General features: G+C 37.4%; 1 protein-coding gene across 2 annotated transcripts; it reads right to left on the bottom strand.

The window, feature by feature from the left end:
• Window positions 1-596: 596 nt before the first annotated feature.
• On the bottom strand, window positions 597-18,237 carry shtd (shattered). 2 transcript variants are annotated; one of them, XM_064436268.1, is made up of 26 exons: window positions 17,970-18,237; window positions 17,585-17,789; window positions 16,533-16,862; window positions 15,027-16,390; window positions 14,258-14,453; window positions 13,381-13,541; window positions 12,352-13,095; window positions 11,940-12,093; window positions 11,253-11,444; window positions 10,547-10,709; window positions 9,987-10,139; window positions 9,078-9,321; window positions 8,508-8,670; window positions 7,824-8,003; window positions 7,118-7,288; window positions 6,530-6,748; window positions 6,128-6,251; window positions 5,408-5,609; window positions 4,926-5,039; window positions 4,361-4,494; window positions 3,839-3,944; window positions 2,927-3,069; window positions 2,273-2,690; window positions 992-1,896; window positions 826-949; window positions 597-772 (listed from the first exon to the last, which is right to left on the bottom strand). In XM_064436268.1, exons 1-24 carry the CDS (start codon window positions 17,991-17,993, stop codon window positions 1,459-1,461), a joined length of 6,342 nt encoding a protein of 2,113 aa, XP_064292338.1. In that variant the 5' UTR covers window positions 17,994-18,237; the 3' UTR covers window positions 597-772; window positions 826-949; window positions 992-1,458. The 2 variants fall into 2 exon arrangements, with proteins under 2 accessions (XP_064292338.1, XP_053608634.1); XM_053752659.1 differs by having other exon boundaries at window positions 826-1,896.
• Window positions 18,238-18,565: the final 328 nt, after the last annotated feature.

Raw genomic sequence — 18,565 nt, 5'->3', positions numbered from 1 at the left:
ACATTAAAACTACGTTTCGTAAAAGCGTTTTTAGGCACACAGGCATAGTTCGTGCATGTGAGATGTAAGATGAGATGCCAGTATTGGCGCATAGTCGCAGTGCGTTCGAAAACATATGATCGGCTTGTACATTTTATTATAGCAGCAAATTATCTCATTAATAATTTTAATACATTTCGTTGTGTTACAAATTGATGTGTGAAAGCTAATTACAGCATGTTACCTCTAGATGACCTATAAACATGTTTGTTTCATTGCTAAAAACTTTAAAGCTATTTTAATAATAATCATTATTTATTTACAATAATTGTATCAACACCAACACGCGACGAAGCGCAAAGGAGTTCTCTCTTTACAGATCTTAAAGAGAATATAGTAGCAAGTATTACACAATCACTCGATTGACTTAAGTACCTATTGTATTGTGCGCTAATTTATATAACTAGTGTTCTTCTTATTACAATTACTTTTTCATTTTGGGGTGTTGCTCGTGGCAAAAATAGCTATCTATGCAATTATATTCTATAGGTATAATGCGTTTGTTTAAATGCACAATTATGACATGCATTTCTTCAAAATACACTTTAAAAACCAATATATTAGCACATTATTGTAATTTAGAATTTGTAAAATACCTAAACAATCGGAGTACATACAATGAGTTAGTATACATATTTCATATTGGAAAAATCTATATTATATAGGTCACTTTATACATGGGGTGCAATCAAAGCATTTGCATTGCACTTCAGGAATATATTAAATTTAAAAACTTTTTGCATAGCCTAAGGAGTTAACCATCAATAAAAAGTCAATATCAAAGACATTTTTAGGATTAATCGAACTGATAGTATATTTATACTATTTTTAACCCTTTTGGAGACACTGGTAATACTTTTTGTCATTTGTATCCATTATAGACGTACAAGTCATATTAAAATTTCGAATTCTATTAAATTTATATAATTTTCAACATCCATAGTTGCTACACAATTGGAATTCAATTATGCTATCTACAAGTAATGTATACGATGTGTGTATGTTGTGCCCGCCACACATCTTAAATATAATAAAGTTGTTCAACAGTTAAGCATTAGTAAACTTCATAATAAGCGTTTATGAGTTGGCGGGAAATTCCACTATCTACTAAGTTCAGTTCGCATACCATAAACTCGATTTTACATTTGTGTGATCGATGCAAGTGCCAAATATATATAAGGAAGTCAAACCTCCCATTTTAAACGACGAATAAAATACTAAAATACTGCTAAAATGTTGACCAATATTGAAATACAAAAGTAACAGCTTCAATTCACACTAATGAGCTCAGCTTATGCGTAACGAACTGTACTATTAATTCTGCTAAAAATGACGGTAGCTATTAATTTAGCACCAGTCGTGCACGCAGTCCACGCGACACCTCGATCGTGTCACGTATCCGCGAGACAAAGACCTTAATCATCTAAGCAGAGTCTCTATTTTACTCACAGCTTCCGCCGACAAATTCAGCTCTTCCAACCCCAAAATCACTTCCAAATCGTTTTCACCCACGAGATTTCTTAACACACCTTTAGGTAAATCGTAAAACACTAAAAACGCACATAAAATCCTTTTGATTTCTTCTTCGCACGAACTGATTTTTCTGCTGCTCGGTAGCCCTAGGTATTTTCTTAGATAGGGGACAATTTTGACCTCCCAGCTATCGAATATGCTTGAAACTTTTTGTTTGATGGCGAATATGAATTCTGTAGAGATGAGGGGTTCGTTGGCAGCTTCTTGACCGTCGACTTTCATTTCGTTCATCGCTCGTCTGTTTAGATTCTCAACGTGAGAGAGCAGGAGTTTGATCTGCCATATTTGGTACGACGTCGGGTTGGTCTTCATTGTGTTCACTATCTGGAAAATATATAATTCTTCTTTATGATAAGCTCTTCTCTTTTTCATATAAGAGTTGCGAAGAGTTTTGGCATTAATATTCCCAAAAAACTCTAAAGATATGAAGTAGGCCGAAACCATTATTATTTGCAAAACAACAGCTATCTAAAATCTTAACACTATTTCAAAAACCAGTAGGAATAAACAGTTTATTTTAAAAATATCACTTTTTTCTATCAAGCAGGCAATGAGGCAAGCGGCCCACCTGATGGCAAGTGGTACCGCAGCCTATGGATGCTTGCCTTTCATCCTTCAAACCGGAACCAGAATGAATACAACAACGTAAAAGTGAGGAACCCATGCAGACAACCGTTATGAAATATTAAAATAAAATTACCCTCAAAAACGTAGTCCAAATGGGCAGCGCGCACAACATATCCTTGACCAAACACTCGTAGGTGACCATGCTGAGCGTCTGCGCCAGGTCGCTCTGCTGGCGGCTGTACCGTCGACACACGCACTGCTGAGACATAAACGGCTCATTCTTCACTCCCTTCCTCTTTTTCACCACCAGACAATCGCCGCAAATATTCGCCTTCTCCTTATCCTTCATCAGATAATTCTTGACGAAGCTCCGTATCTGTTCGTCATTGGTGAACAGGTCAATGTTTTCGGGTGTCGATGACCAAATGTTGGACTTGTCCAAGGTCAGCGTCTGAGCTAGTATGGTGAGGAAGCCGTGAGGGTCGTCCAGGTAGGACAAGCAGCCGGCGCGCTGCTTGATGTCTACGCACCACGTGTAGTCTAGGAATACTCTGAAACAATAACATTAGATTCATAAATCAAGGAAACTTCGTAGCATAGTAACAAAGATACGGTAGGTTGTCAATAAAGGCCGACATAGAATAAGAGCACTCCATGTCCTCCCATGATTAAGGGATAAGAAGCCTCACAGCCGATTATTTTTATACCGATATTCCCACAGCGAAGAAACCCCGGAACGTAAATAAAAAGTTTATTAAATAAATAGTAATATATTATTAATACTCACTTCAACAAATCCCAGTTCCGGCCCCTCTGGAAGGTGATAGGCCAGTACCGCGGGTCGTTCACTTTCACCTCCTTCAATGTTTCCAGCTCTGGTATTATACAGGGCGCTTTCATCTCTTTCACAGCGCCTGATAAATCTATAACCTGCAGAAAATGTTAATGAAACATCATTACTAATCATGACTACGAGTACATAAATAGTATTAACGGGACGAACCTTTTTTATTTAATAACTAGACATTGCTCGGAGCTTCGCTCCCGTGGGAATTTGAGATGAAATATGGCCTATCTTGGATAATGTACCTTTCTTTTGGTGAATGAACTTTTGGAATCGGTTCGGTTGTTTCGGAGATTACCCGCCTCAAACATACAAACGCACAAACGCACAAACGCTTACCTCTTTATAATAATAGTATAGATATTAAAGTTGATACGTTAGCAACATTAAATAAAAAAGATTCGTTCTAAGTCCCGTCAATATAATTTATGTAGTTGTGTTCAAAGCGCGAAAGTTCAAAAAAAATTACAAATCATAATGTAACATAAGTATTTTCTCGTCTTTCCAACCTTTTTTACCTTGTTATGTTTGGTTCGAAGGATTGACGAGTTTAAATTAGCCTATCGCCTATAATAAGAATCTCCCATATTTTCCTTGATCTACTCTTACAATGTAAGTGGGAAGAGAAAGCAGCTAGCACACTGTGTTTTGTTTCACTCCCAGACCACTTTTGTATCATGTTTACAAACAAATCCAAAATCATAAATCACATAGTGAGAATCCATTTAGATAAGCATATACATTTCTCAACAAAAGACGTCGAAACTTTAGCCAACCGACGCCCGGGGACAAACAATTTATTACGCAAGGCTCTGTAAGAGACAGTGTAAAAAAATATAATAGCTACAAATTTACCTGTATATGGGCGTAGCAAAGTTTCCCCGTTGACAAATCCCTCGGTAGTATGAGCCTCGCCTCCACAGCCAACACATATAGATGTCTAAATGCTTGTAAATGATACCTGAAGAGATGGAAAAAGAGATAAAAGATCGAATATGAAAAAAAATCTGTATTTAAAAAAAATAACTAAAATTTAAATAACTTGTTTGACGTACCGTACCAAGAGTTGTGCTCTTACTAAGTGTACGCTATTTAGAATAACTTATTCTATTTTGATAGAATACTATCAAGTTATTATACAGTATGACTCTTAATAACCAACATTATTACTATATGCTAAGTATATACAACACAAGAACTTCCTAACAAATTTATATAAATATATATGTATTCTCTCAAACTGATGTTGACCCTACATAAAATTCAAAAATTCCACTTACGGATTGATATATCACTATTGACGTAAAAACTTTATTACTTATAATTAAGTCTACTGCCGACTTCTAAGAAGAACTAGAAGCGGTGAAATAAACCTACCTATTATCTTCGCTATGCGTGGGGAACTTGGGGAAAAACGCAGCCAATAACGCTGCTATAGCAGTAGGCGTCGTGCTCAATGTAGCCCGGCCTCCTCCCAAGAATAATAAGCCAATGGTGCAATGGACTGCCATCTGAAAAGATTTTTTGCAAAAATATTACACAATTGTTGAAATGGATTGATGGAAAATGGATGGATCAAAAAGTAGTTGTCAGTCGTTTGGAACTTCGCATAATCTATCCAAATTACTGTGTCTTACCACTTCGTATGTACACAATTATTTTAAACCCCCAACGCAAAGGAAGGGGTGGTATAAGTTTGACCGCTAAGTGTGTCTGTCTGTCTGTTTGTGTACGTGGCACCGTAGCTCATCAACGGCTGATTAGATTTGGATGCGGTTTTTTTGTTTGGTAAGTAATTTTTATGTGGTGATTCTTAGATATGTTTGATATAAATTGGTTCAACCGTTCAAAAGTTGTAGCGAAATGAATATCGAAAGTCTTGGGTTTTTTAATTTGTCTAACAAATAAACCTGTAGATTTGTAGTAATTTATGCTAATATACCTGGCCACCGTGGGTAAGTGCGGGGACACTAGGTGACACCGGTGCTGCTGGTACACGCGCGCGAAGTCGCCGACACAGACGCAATACTGCAATGTCGCCGCGACCTGCCATTATCTGTAAATATTAATTTATCGTTATTTATTCAACTATACTATTGCGAGCAAAATCATACTTATAAAACATGGAGAAAAAATAAAAACTGCATTTATTTCAAAAACATTTGTGTGAAAATTTGCATTTGTCACTTAGTCAGTTTGCCTAATCATCATTGGTGAAACACTATTTTTGACGCTAATTAATCGATATGTCACAGGCTATCAGATACTTTATCAGCAAGAGGTAAAACAGGCAGGCACTTATAATTTTTTTAACAGTTTTAAACCACAAGTATTTCATAGAAATCAATTTCATTTAAGTACGCTAGTTCGATAATTATGTTTTAGCAGAAAGCGATGGAACAGGTCTTAAAAGTAATGTCTTACCATGCCAGCAGCAAGCAGACAGACACACAGACACGCCTCCAGCGTAGACCGGCCGGCCAACTCCGCGTAACTCTTCGCGCCCACCGTGAGGAAGAACTTGGCGTAGTGGAGAACTGCGTCGCGCGCGTCCTCGTCGCCGGAGCCCGCGAAGCGCATGCCCATGGCGAAACTAGCACCCGCTATTATGTTGCAGTACGCTTGGCTGGAAAATATTGTCAAAATACATTTATTTCCCGCCGTATATACAGGGTCACTGGTATCTAACGCATAACCTTCCAAAAGGGAATAAGATACATAGAGACTAACATCTTTTGTTCTATCATCTTTGTTCTACGACAAAAAAATGTATTTATGTCGTTTATATAAAACGTTAACTCTATGTTCGATTCCACTACATAACGCTACTGTACTGTCTCGTGTTCCTTGGCTATTACATAGAGTTACGAAGTGTAAAATCGCAAATTAGATTGTTGTATCCAATGAGTGACTAAATAATCATGTCCGTAAGTGAACCGTTGAGTTTTCTCGGGAGTCGATACTGAATGCATCATGAAAATGCATTGTCAAAAAAACTTAAACTACGTGGAAAATTTTAACTCTGTAGGACAAGCTGAAATTGGTGAAATTCAACTTGCAAGATTCATCATCTTGCAAGCTGAATTTCACCCGATGCTTGACATCACCCTGATGATATTAAACATAAATCATAATTATACTTACTTCATAGCCTCGTAGTCTATGCTATCATCGGTGGGTTTTACGAAACAGTATGGCTTGATGGTCGCCGGTACTTGGTCTTCTATCCACTCCTCGCTGGCTTCGATAGTATCCCATAGCACGAGACCTGTAAAACAATTTTATTTTAGGCATTTGACAAGAAATCAAAGGAAAATACCAAAGATACGGACGCGTGAAAGAAATCAGAGGCTTTTAGCTAATTACGTGCACGAACACCAGCCTCAATATATAAGGCAATATGAATGAAAGTATATCTGACCAGGTACAAGAGCGGTGTAGCTGTGTAAGATTGTCAAGAAAACGGCACTTTTCAATTTGGTCATGTATCCTCGTCATTAATGAATATAGAGCGATATAATCGACCGTCGACCCGTCGACAGTCACCTCTGGCGATGACCCTCAGCATGAGGAGGTCGGGGCGCACGAAGTCGAGCTGGTAGGGAGTGGCGGGGGGCGCCAGCCAGGCGGCGAGCGCGGCGCTGCGTGAGCGCAGGAACACCAGCCCCAGCGCCAGCGTGGCGCCTGGTGACGTCACGTCCAGGTTCACGGTGGCGCCCTCGCGGATCGCGAACGAGCCCTGCTTGTATTTCTCTTTCTGGGAACCTGAATGTTACGTTGAAACGTCAAAATTGCCTATTTAATTGAGGAAATAAATAAAACGCAAAAATATTCTAAACGATTAAACACATAGATCAAATACCCGGGGGATTGGGCTTGACATTCTTTTCTATTCAAATCTTTCGAGCAATTTTTGCGGAGGGAAACGATTTCACGCAAGGCGACACATAAAAAACAAATATGTTGATATACAACCTCGATATTTTTTATAAAACACATTCCTGTTTGACGGATCTTGGATTTACCATCCAACAAATACTTGTTACTGAGGCAACCTTACAAGACAAGAGAAGATCTTTTGGATCATGATGTCTCCGTTTGATGTTTCCTTAAAATAAAGCACAAGTATCTCACCAGTGAGCGGATGTTTATCTCCCCCTAGCATGTAAGTCCTTAGCCTCTGAGCAATGTGGTCCGGCACCGTGTGTCCGGACCGGACGCACACAAACCCAAGTGCCAGACCGGCTGCTAGCGCGTAACCTTCCCGTTCTACGCAATTTTCCATCTCAGGTCCGGGCGGTTTGCCTGAATGGAAATAAAATTAAGTTGAATACATAGCACGTGCTAGTCATGAAAAACAGTAATAAAATTACCCAAAATAATTCGTCAGGGTATATAGCGTTCGTGTTCGTATGCACATACAGTAACCATAACGATAACGTCAGCCACATTTGTTTATTGACGTTTTTGGAGAAAAGGCTGATATATAAGAAAAAAATATGGGAAAGATTGCCGGAAAGACAAAAGTGAGGAGACGCAAACTGTCTTGACTCAAAAACATCAGAGAGTAGACGGGAAAACAGTCGAACAATTATTCAAAATAAGACAAAAATTTGAGAGCTGACGGCCAACATTCGGGTATAAATAAGAAGGAGAACATAAAGAAGAAGAAAACAGGTTGCGTTGAAGTTTGATCTGCCGCTTCTTCTTCACCTGCGCTTTGGAAGTCAGAGGTAGACTTAGTTTTAACTATTTTTTGACGTAAACAAGTGATGTACATACACATCCTAAATTGAATAGACTTTTGAATTTGAACAACAATTTTTCGTGGTCGGCCTACCGATTTCATTAAGCAGCACTTGTGCATAATGCGTGTGTCCCGTGTCCTGGTATATAAGTCCCACTCCAAGTAATGCTGCTACAAGAATGTTCTGTTGTATGTCTAGTTCTATTGATGTGGGCGGGAGCAGAGGTTCCAAGTGGATACTCATCATCTTTGTAGCTTGGACATCCATCGTGCCTGGAAAATATGTTTTCATGTTACAAAAGAATAGTAATAGTAACAGTCTGCCTCATCGCCGCGTATCATCAGACAACTTTTGTTAGATAAATGGCAATAAGGTTTTTTTTTACTTCATGGCCAAGTACAATCATTGGGTAGTTGCAGCCTGAAATGATGAATACGGTAGTAGTACTCTGTAGGTAGCCGCAATCCCAGAAGACCAACGCAGATCATCTCGTGGCACTTGATGAGGTTCCCGCACAAAATAGTAGGAAGTGGTGAGAAAAAAGCAAGGCCAGTACCAATAATTAAATACCTAGAAAGACCGCGTGTATCAACTTGTGCACTGTTACAATGAAAGCTGAACGACGTCACGTAAACGGGCGGATTCATGGCGAACCGCTTACCCCACTCGCCTGCCTCAGCCCCGCGTATCGTCTCACCTTTGGTTAGAGAAATGGCAAGAAGGCGTGCCTATGTTCTGTCAATGTTTGCTGAAGTGATGATGGATGAATGCATTACCTCTGTAGGTAGCCGCAAGTCCCAGGAGAAGTCCAACGCTGATCATCTCGTGGCACTTGACGAGGTACTCGTACATGTTCATGAAGGGCATGTCCCGCAAGTGCCCGTTCAGGCCGAGGGCCATCAGGAACCCTGCGTGTTCTGTTGACATCTCGGCAGTGCCCTGACATAATTTATATTCAAAAAAATATTTATTCACAAGACACATAGTATAAAACAAAGTCGCCAGCCTCGTCTGTCGATTTCTAAGGTTTCTTCTTTTAAACCACGAAATGGAGTTTGATGCAGTTTTCATTGTTGTTTAGACAATTTATTAACGAAGGTTTAACGATACAGAAAAACAGCTTATTGAGTCGCTAATTGATTTATTTTTAACTGATGCAATTAGAATGTTCGACTCGACGAAGAAGAAGATTACACAAAATAATTCCTGCTGATCTGGGAGTGCAATAAAACCATAGAATTTGCCAGCTATTTATCTACCCGCGCTGATTGTAACGTCAGTCGTTAGGAAATAGGCTGGAGAGGATAAACTGGAGATTGTTCTGATATAGGAAAAAAAATGCTTACCCTAGGCTTATTGTAGATGATCCAGCTAGAATCTATGCTTGATCCGGTCATAGGCACCAAAGACAACCCAGCAGCCACCCCGTTATGGAAGGTGGGCCACAACAGGCACTGCGGGGACGCGTCCGCGCCTCCTAAATTGATGGTGTTACATCGAGGGGGGGGGCCGCGACCCGACACGCATAGTTTGGGGAGGTTCAGTGGCTCTGTTGGGGCGCAAGGCATACTGCGCAGTGTTAACATTCCCCTGTTAATAAAACAAAAAATATCTTATTGGAAGTGCCAACAATCGGGCAACAGGCGTAATAAGTCTCTTATTGCAAGCTGATTAGGATATATCAGTAACAGCGGTATTTTGTTTGGATTCATATACTTTCCTTTCAGTATTGTATAAAATAATATTTAGTCATTATGGGATCATTGTGTGGTCAGGGTCAATTTCACCACTTGCTGATAAAGTATCTGACAGCCTATATGTAACATACTGAACAGATATCATTAAAATTGTGTTTCTCTAGCATTGGATGGGCCTAACTCGCAAATAACTTCAGACATATATATTTAGCAGTTAGTTAACTGTCCGATTACAATATGATATTTTATCAGAAAGTTCTGAAACAGGCCGTCAAATAGTTTTAGACTATGTAATACGTACACATGGAGTATATTTTCATATGCGACTTTAAAAAACGTCATAGCAGTTGCCTGGATTGTTTTTCAAAATTATTATACACACAAACAGCATTTATTTTTGCATTTCCATAATCGGTAAAAGATAAGATTTTGCGAATAAATGTGTCTTCCTTTTTTACAAATTGATACCTCCAATCTTTCTTGAGAGGACAGACGGAGAGACAACAAAATGATCCACTGTTCTGAGTTCTATTTTAACCTTAAAAAAAAAATACAGACCTCGCAACAGGTAATGCCATAGTCCTAGTGCTGATGGCGTACAAATATTTCTCCTGCTCTTCTATGAAGTCGTGATCAGACACTTCTGGCCGTTGGGTCAGATTTATTGTCACTGGTATTGACGACTGCAGTAGATTGAATACTTCTGCCATCCTGCAGACAGAAAATAAATAATTGAGGTATAAAAGGTTCGTTTATATACTTCAATTATATAAAAAATATTAATGATATTAATATTTTTTATATAATTGAAGTATATAAACGATTGAGTTTCTTGATAAAAAAAATAATTTATATACTTATTTTTCGTACAACAAAGTTATTATACGACAGCAAACGATTGTTATCTGATAGACATACATATATGACGTCAAAAAATATTAGGTGTCTAGCCTATATGTCTTTTTCTCTCCAATAAAAGAGAGAGATAGGCTATGTCTCCATTGATCGCATATAGGACAGGATCACTTGAACAATTTATATCTATTTCAATGTAAAGGCAAAAACAATTGCTCTTCAAGATTAGAACAATATCCTTAATTTTACATTGATGGTGTTACCTGTGATCGTTAGGATACAGCAGAGTGAGCAGTTTAGAGTTCAGGTGTTCCATTCCAGTCATTGCGTCATTGTCTTCGGATTTGTTCTGGTTCGTCTGCTCTTCCTTGACTTGACCCACTAACGTGTATGCTGTCTCTTTCTCTAATACTCCAAGGGCTAACGCTGAAATAAATATTGATAAATTTAATTTAATGAATGTTATGTGGGTCATAACCATACAAACACGCATAGCCATAGCAAGCCGGAGCGGGCTAGTTATTAATTAACGCTGTCAGATAGCGTTAGAAGATTTAACAGGAAGAAATTAAACAATTAAATACACTAATAAAATATTTTTTCATACTTATATTATAGACATGTCATGTGTGTTTGTTTTTCTTTAAAGACAAAACGCTTCATTGAAGATATTGATTTGAGGTTATTTTTGGCGTGGAGATAGTTGAGAATGATATATGGCTTCATTTTTCCGCGAGCGTAGACGCAGGCAACAGTTAGTTATGTTTTCTATTTTTTTTTCTTTTCCCATATTATTTTTTAAATCCTTTGCGTATTATAAATTGTCAAATAAATATATAAATAAGACATAATACTTTCACTCAACATCACTTAGTAAACTCATCGTAGCTTTCCATCAGACCAGATTGAGGTCAAACTCTTAATCTAAAAAAAATCAAATATTTAATCTAAAAAACTTTAATTACTCACTCTCCATATACTCTGAGGTGTTTTTGATGGTCTCAGCAATCTCAGCCTGTAGAGATAAGTCCTCTCGCATGACCAGGTTGTAAGCTTCCACCGGCCAATCGACAGGAGGTTCGGCCTTGCAGCGGGTGAATATTGTGAGGAGAAGCAGTCCTATTGCTGGTGGAAGGTTGTCCACGTCTCTTGGATTCATGCCTGCGAGGAAAAGTATTAATTTATCATTCAAAAACTTTATTACACAAAATTACAAAATCATATGAAAACATGGTGGATTTAACGCCATATGGTCTGCCATAAGACAGTGACAGACAGAAGTGGAAAAAAGATTAATATCTTATTTTATGTCATCATTTAAAATTTTTGTAATAGGGTGCCGGAGTTAAAAACAAAATGTGTAAATGCATTCATGTAATGAAACACGATAATATAACCAGGCCTAAAAATAAAAGAATCTATAGCTTTCATAAAACCCGCGGCCTAAAACTAGTGCTTTATACAAACAGTTATTACTTCGAAACCCTAAAAATCAGGATCTCCACTATTCACAGATCAACTATTTTTCATTCCCAACAAACAACTTTTTGGTTGGTCCGATGGGAATATATCTCTAAATATAGTTCAAAATTATTTATACAATTTAGTATGACATACATTACTTGACAACAACAATTTAATTGAGTGTAGTCTCACCCCTTTCCTGCAGAATGCAGACAGCCTGATAGTGCGGCGATGAATACAGACTGTTGCTGTGCCGCGAGCGTGGAGTCGAACTGGCGCACATTGTGTCCCTACTCGTTATGGTCTGCACGCCGGCGCTGCGCCCGCATTCCACCATAGTTAGCACCTGTAATTTACCGTCTGCCTCAGCCCCGCATATTGTCATACGACATTAGAGAAACGGCAATGTGTCTCCTCTTTTTTTTGATACATTTTGAGTGTAAACAACGCCGCAAGGCGAGCACACTCTCAGTAATGGAAGTTTCGTAAAACGTGCGCTTAATTTTTCGATAAAAACAAAAAGGTCCTAAACTTGACGGTGTAAAATATAGGGGGGTTGTAATGTATGTATTGTAAGGTATTTATTAGTGATTGGTAGACTTACCTCAATAATATCTCTCGACATATTATTAACATCAAACAAATAAGGATAGTATCCAACATCAACATCTTTCAACATGGAATTAATGTATCCGAATATATTCGGTGGATCAATACTGAAGTATGAAGGTTGACAGAGCTTCTTCAAAACGTTCTCTGACATCTGTGAATCAGTTTCATCGTAATCCAAGTTGTAATCTGTGGGAAAATCTAGCCAATAATGATTCACATAGCTATCGAACTTCAAATCCTTCGATATTTGATACAAAAATGCCGACAGAGGCTTCAAATCCATTCCAAGTAGTGTATTAAGCTTGATTTCTTCGTAAACTAAATGGAACGCGTATAAAACTTGAATAGTGTACGGGAATAGCAAGCAATTTGTGTTGAATTGACCGTGTTTTTCCATTTCTACACAGTCCGGTTTGCTACTAGAACTTTGTTTATCTGAGCTAGATATTGGATTTAGATGGAGCACGCTGGCTAGTGAGTTTCCGATGGTTTTGTGCATTTTAGAATTCAGCAAATATTCCCAGTCATCTTGAGTGCCATCGCTTGAAGTTCTCTGTTTCTTTGTCACAACTTCTGTGTGTTCTACTTGGTCGTCTGCCTGTTTGGTCTGGGCAAGTCTTTCGACGTCGTAACCGATGAGAGAAAATAGAAGGTTCGAGAACATATGCCATTCCTGTTCGGGTGTTAGGTTCTGTGTACCTGGCACGTTGCGAACACCGTACCATCTTATTATAACCTGGAAAATTTTAATAAATTATGTATATCTCGATTTGGCATGAAGCTTTTATTTACTACTCGAAATATTCTACTATAATTATCCTATCTATACGAAAGTCGAAAACAAACAGCAATTTATTATACATATAATGATACATTGAATTAGTAAAGTGTATAATTTAAAAACACATGGATATTGTAATAAACTATTTGATTTTTCAGATCCTACTTCTTATATTTATTATGATTAAAGTTACATAAATCAAGTTTTTTTTATCTATTGAACTAAATGATGTGAAAATACCTGGGTTGATATATCCTTAGGCAGAATAGCTTTGAGGGCGTCACAGCATTTTGTTACTAGTGTGGAGCACGATAAAGCAGGCAGAGAGATCCGATACATCACGCCGGAATCGAACTGCAACGTCAGCCGAGAGCCTACTGCGTCACACAACCCACGTAGACCTAAAACACGAGGAAAATTTATCTCTATTTCAATAACTTATGAAAACTATTTTTTATTCCTCACCAGTCGCTATTATGAATGAAATAATATTATGTGTCTCACTTATGTAAATTACTTCAAACGAGAAACGTGACACTCGTAAATTCTAGCCTAACAATTGGCATTTTGAATCTCTCGATTGAAAGATGTATTGATCATTAATGGGTTATTGTGTACAATACAACGGATCACTGGAGTGGTTTGCCACTTCCAGAATTCGTTGACTATGTTTTCACTCACGATACCAGCCACTCGCTTTTAAGCTGAATATCAGTGATTGCTCACCAAGCAAAACCTGGTGGTACTGCTGAGGAATACCTCAGTGCAGTGAAGGTGCAATAGCACTTATACTGCTATGTATTATCTATGTGCCCAGTTTTCTGTTTGTTTATTTTTAATAATAGGCATATGTATGATTGTAACAACAAATAAATGAATTGATCTATATCTTTCTAACACTTTTTTCCAATCTGAATATAGAAAAACGGTCATGTACAAAACAACAGATGCAAAATTGGTGTCTTATTTCGTTTCGGTGACAAACTCCTGGACCAACAACCGCAATGATAGTTGGAAACAGTAATAGTATCGTGTTTCTCGCTTATATCAAGTAACTACTTAAGTGAGAAACGCGCGTTTCTCACTTATCAATAGGCATAACATGAATTCCACTCACCTAAAGTCTCTTTCTGTTCTAATCTGGACGCAGAAGAGTGCGGTACAGGCGACAACAGATGCAATGCTGAATCGTCAAAGGTCGTGTCGTTTCGGCTCGGTAGTAAACTGCTGCGGCGAGGGAACGGCGACTGGAACGTGTTGCGTTTGGTGTACGGAGAGTCGATGAGACGGGCCAATACACCGCCGACGTGCACCTGCATAGGATTTAAATTATGAATTTATATAGGTGATTTTAGATCAGGTAATTGCCAAAGTGTCAAAGTATTTTTAAAACTATTTAAATACTACAATAATACATTACTATTTAAATATGGGTAAAATGATCCCAGTATGAAGGACTGATCACCCGCCTGGTGTATACAATGGAGTCCCAAAAATACAAATAATAATAATAAAAGACTGCAATAATACAATTTAAATTAATATTATAAAGTTCTTTAAAGTTCTAATGATTTGAAATGAGTACATGTCTCAAATATCTATTTAATAATAAGTATATTGTCAATTCTCCATAGTTTTATATAACACTAGCGACCCGCCCCAGATTTGTTCAGGTAAAACCATTGTAAAAAAAAGTATATGTCACTTCAGAAGATTTCAGCTATCTCTGTGCCAAATTTCACTAAAATCGGCCCAGTAGATTTTGAATTAATTTAATACAAACAAAAATTTTCTCATTATAATATTAGTATGGAAGTATGTAGTATTATTTGTCTTGTCTATGGATATGGATAAATTACCTATTAATTTTGAAAAGTATTACTTGCCTTGCCAACCACATTATTTCCTGATTGCAAAATAATATTCCCAGCTTCATCAATCAGTGCCATCATTTTCAAATGCTCTAAAACAACTGCATCCTTAGCAAGAACAGAGGAAACAGACCCAACCATTAGATTACTCTTTGACGATTGTCCATGAGAATGTGACTTTTGTAGCCTAACAATCTGTAGTCTACTCAGACCACTTACTTTTACAATAAAACATAAATAATCATGCCCAACCAAATCTGTATGCAAAAATGTCTTCAGTTCTGACGGGCTATCTATTGGGTCTCTTCGTATCTGCTGAATGTCGGTCCAAATATGATCTAAACATATATCAGGGTACAAAGGCAGTGTTGGTGGTGTTTGCATTGCAGTATTTGCCATCATAGATATTGATGATGCTTGTCCAATAGAAGTATGAGGAGATAAGCCTTGTTGATGGAATATGTTAGCCATGGGACTGTTTAACCTTGATCTTGACTGAGTGGGAGTTAAAGGACCTCTTTTTGACTGGTATGGACTGCCCATACCCGTCGCCCAACTGGTTGCATTTCTCCCAACATTGCTATGCATTGGACTGCCAACAAAATCACAAGATTGACTAAAAGCAGCTGTTGTGGAGTTAACATTAGGACACATCGCCAAACATTCATCACGAATAGCCTTGCGGATTTTCCAAAGGGAATGAGTGGCCAATTTCCAGTCATACAAAAGAATAATACTTGGGTTTGTGCTGACAAATATAATTTGTAAATCCCCATCATTGTAGTACTGTAATCCCTGAGCGGGAGACTTCATTAATATAGGTGTTACCTCATCTAAAGGATGTGAGAGGGAAAAGCAGGTAGGCAAAGGAATGTCCTGTTCAAAGCCTGAAATAGATTCAGCACGTAATTTAGCACTCATGTTGAATGGAAAATTCGATCTGGATTTTGAAAAAGAGCTGTTGTGAGATTCATTGAGTTTCAAGAATGAGTTCACCAAAAGAGAATTTTGCATCAAAGGTGTTGCTTCTTTTTCCAATAAAATTCCATATTTCATGGGCCACACTCTTTTGACTTGAAATGGGATGCTATTTATGTATTCCCTGCCATCCATTGCAAAGACGCGCATATTTTTGTTATCCATCAGTAAAATTGACGGCATAACTTTTTTACCAACATACTCTGTTGTATCCTCAATTTTTATATTCTTCTTAACATCTCCTATCTGTGAGTTTAGAGCATCAATAAGCATTGTATTGTTTATGTCTACATGGAAATTGCAAAAGTGTGCATGTTTAATAGGATTTTCTAGAGTATAGCAGCAAATGGTTTCTCTATTTTCTGGACCAGACAATTTAGTTCCTGGTGTTGAAATAAGACCTGAAATTTAACAGTTTTATGAAATTTAATAGAGCAAAGTTAAGTAATAACATATTTTTACAAGCAAAATTAAAATTTTGTTTGAGATATTTGGTTTTTGTGCTTTGGAAATTTCAGTTGGTGTATAAATCAATAATCATACCTTTAGACCAAATTGCAGTACATCCTTTTACATATAACTCCTCTTCATAAGAGCAGTCAGTTTTAAAATTAAGGGGTTTCTTCACACTTTTAGTCTGACTGCAGTTTAAGTTAAATTTTTTGGACATATTGCTAGAACTGTTAGCACTGCCCGCACGAGACGGTCCGGCAGAGTTTAGGCAATCTGTTTCCATCCTCTTCATCCCACCAATGAGTTCCGATTTTATGGATATGTTGAAGTCGTTCTTAAGGCGGCTCGGTGGTCGAAAGGATTCTGACCCATAATCATACTTGTTTTCTTTAGGCAATTGAGGAGGGTCATCATCGACATCTGTCAAGTGAACAATGTAATCTAAAGCTTCGCTTTATATTTAAGAAAAGAGCTGTGGAGTTAGCATGAGATTTTGCAAGAAGCTAATCATGGTGAAAATGTCAAACTTAAACAGAAAATAAATAGTTCATTTCAAATATGATATGACCGCATATAAATGAACTTTGTAAAAAATGCTATAAGGTAAAAAATATTCTGAAAGTGCCTATGTGTAATGGATTACTGAACATAGTATTGAGCAGTCCATTATCACAGGTGGCTAAATCCATGTATATCTTGTAGACAAGCATTATGAAAGCTAGATAAGTTTATATTAGAGATCACCCATGAGGCTGACATAGTCACACAAGGTGCACTGAAGCCTCGTCAAAAATTTAGAAGAAAAACAAAGAAGTATGATAGAGACACTTGTTCTATTTCCATACAAATTTTGATTTTGTTGATATTGCAAAATACAATAACACCACTGTAACTATTTAAATTGTGAAATTAAATATGACACTGAAGTGGGAACATAATAATATGTTATGCTTCATTGAGTATTTTAAAGTTAATATTTATAGTCTTAAGTAGAAATACTCAAAACCACAAAACACACTACTTATTGCCTGTCCAAATTGTGTACTTAGGTAACCCAAACACACTTAACACTAATCAAAATGCAAACAAGTATAACAAACAATTAATCAGCTGTCTCTCTGGTATAATATAAAGCAACATACCTTCAGTAGATCTATAGTAGACCTCCCTGACGCACCACCACTCTTGCTCCTCTACTTCCTTATTTCCCAACAAGCTCTCATCTTTGATGGCAAAGTTGGTCAACTTGAACAGCAAAGAGTTCTCAGACAGCGAGTTGTTGTGACCCTTGCTATAAAACTTAGTGGGGTGCTTTGCGGCTATTATTCTTCCATGTGGCACAAACTCCTGAAAAGGTGGAATAAGAAAAATAATACAAACATAAAAAAATACAAACGATAATATTTGTGAAGACATTAGCCCAATAAATGTAGCATCACATGTGTAATATAAGTTTGGAGTGTTAGAATACACACTCGAATAATAAGTAATGTGTGAAATAAAAGTTTACCTATAACAAAAACTTACCAAAGGTTCGGAGGCCGCAATCATTGTATTTTCATCCAGATTTGAAACAGTATATTTATCAACAGTGTCTCATAAGAATAGAATATTCGTTTTTTTTTTGCACCTGCTGTATTTTATACGCAAATGCAAATCTTATTTTAATAAAACTCGCTGAAAACTCAGAATTTCAGACTACACAACACGGCAACCGCAAAGTATATTGCAAATTGCAGTTTTACTTGGCATTCGCAGGCAGTGCAACTGCATTCAGCTTTCAGTGCAGCCCAGCCGTTTGTTTTGACGTTTTTATTCGAATAGATGACTTGATTTGACGTTGATGTTGAGCAGATATGCCCAACAAACATTTTGTTCAAAGGTTAAAATCTTAGCCCAAAATACCATTGTCTAATCAATATTAGCCAGCCCTATACACGTTGCAATTTGTCTCGCAATCTATCGCTGCTTGCAATTTTCTGCAAAGTAACAGATTACAAACGAATTGCATAGTTATAGCGCGATTGGAAAGTTGCTTTGCAACCTTACTTACACTCTATCAATAAAGTGAAGAAAACGAATTTTTGACTAAATTTTTTGCCAAACATTGCCATTTTAAATAG

This window comes from Plodia interpunctella, chromosome 12 (assembly GCF_027563975.2).
Source record: "Plodia interpunctella isolate USDA-ARS_2022_Savannah chromosome 12, ilPloInte3.2, whole genome shotgun sequence".
In the NCBI taxonomy this organism is placed as follows: Eukaryota; Metazoa; Arthropoda; class Insecta; order Lepidoptera; family Pyralidae; genus Plodia; species Plodia interpunctella.
Note: the sequence above shows the minus strand (reverse complement) of the source record. Positions and strands in the feature narration are given on the sequence as shown.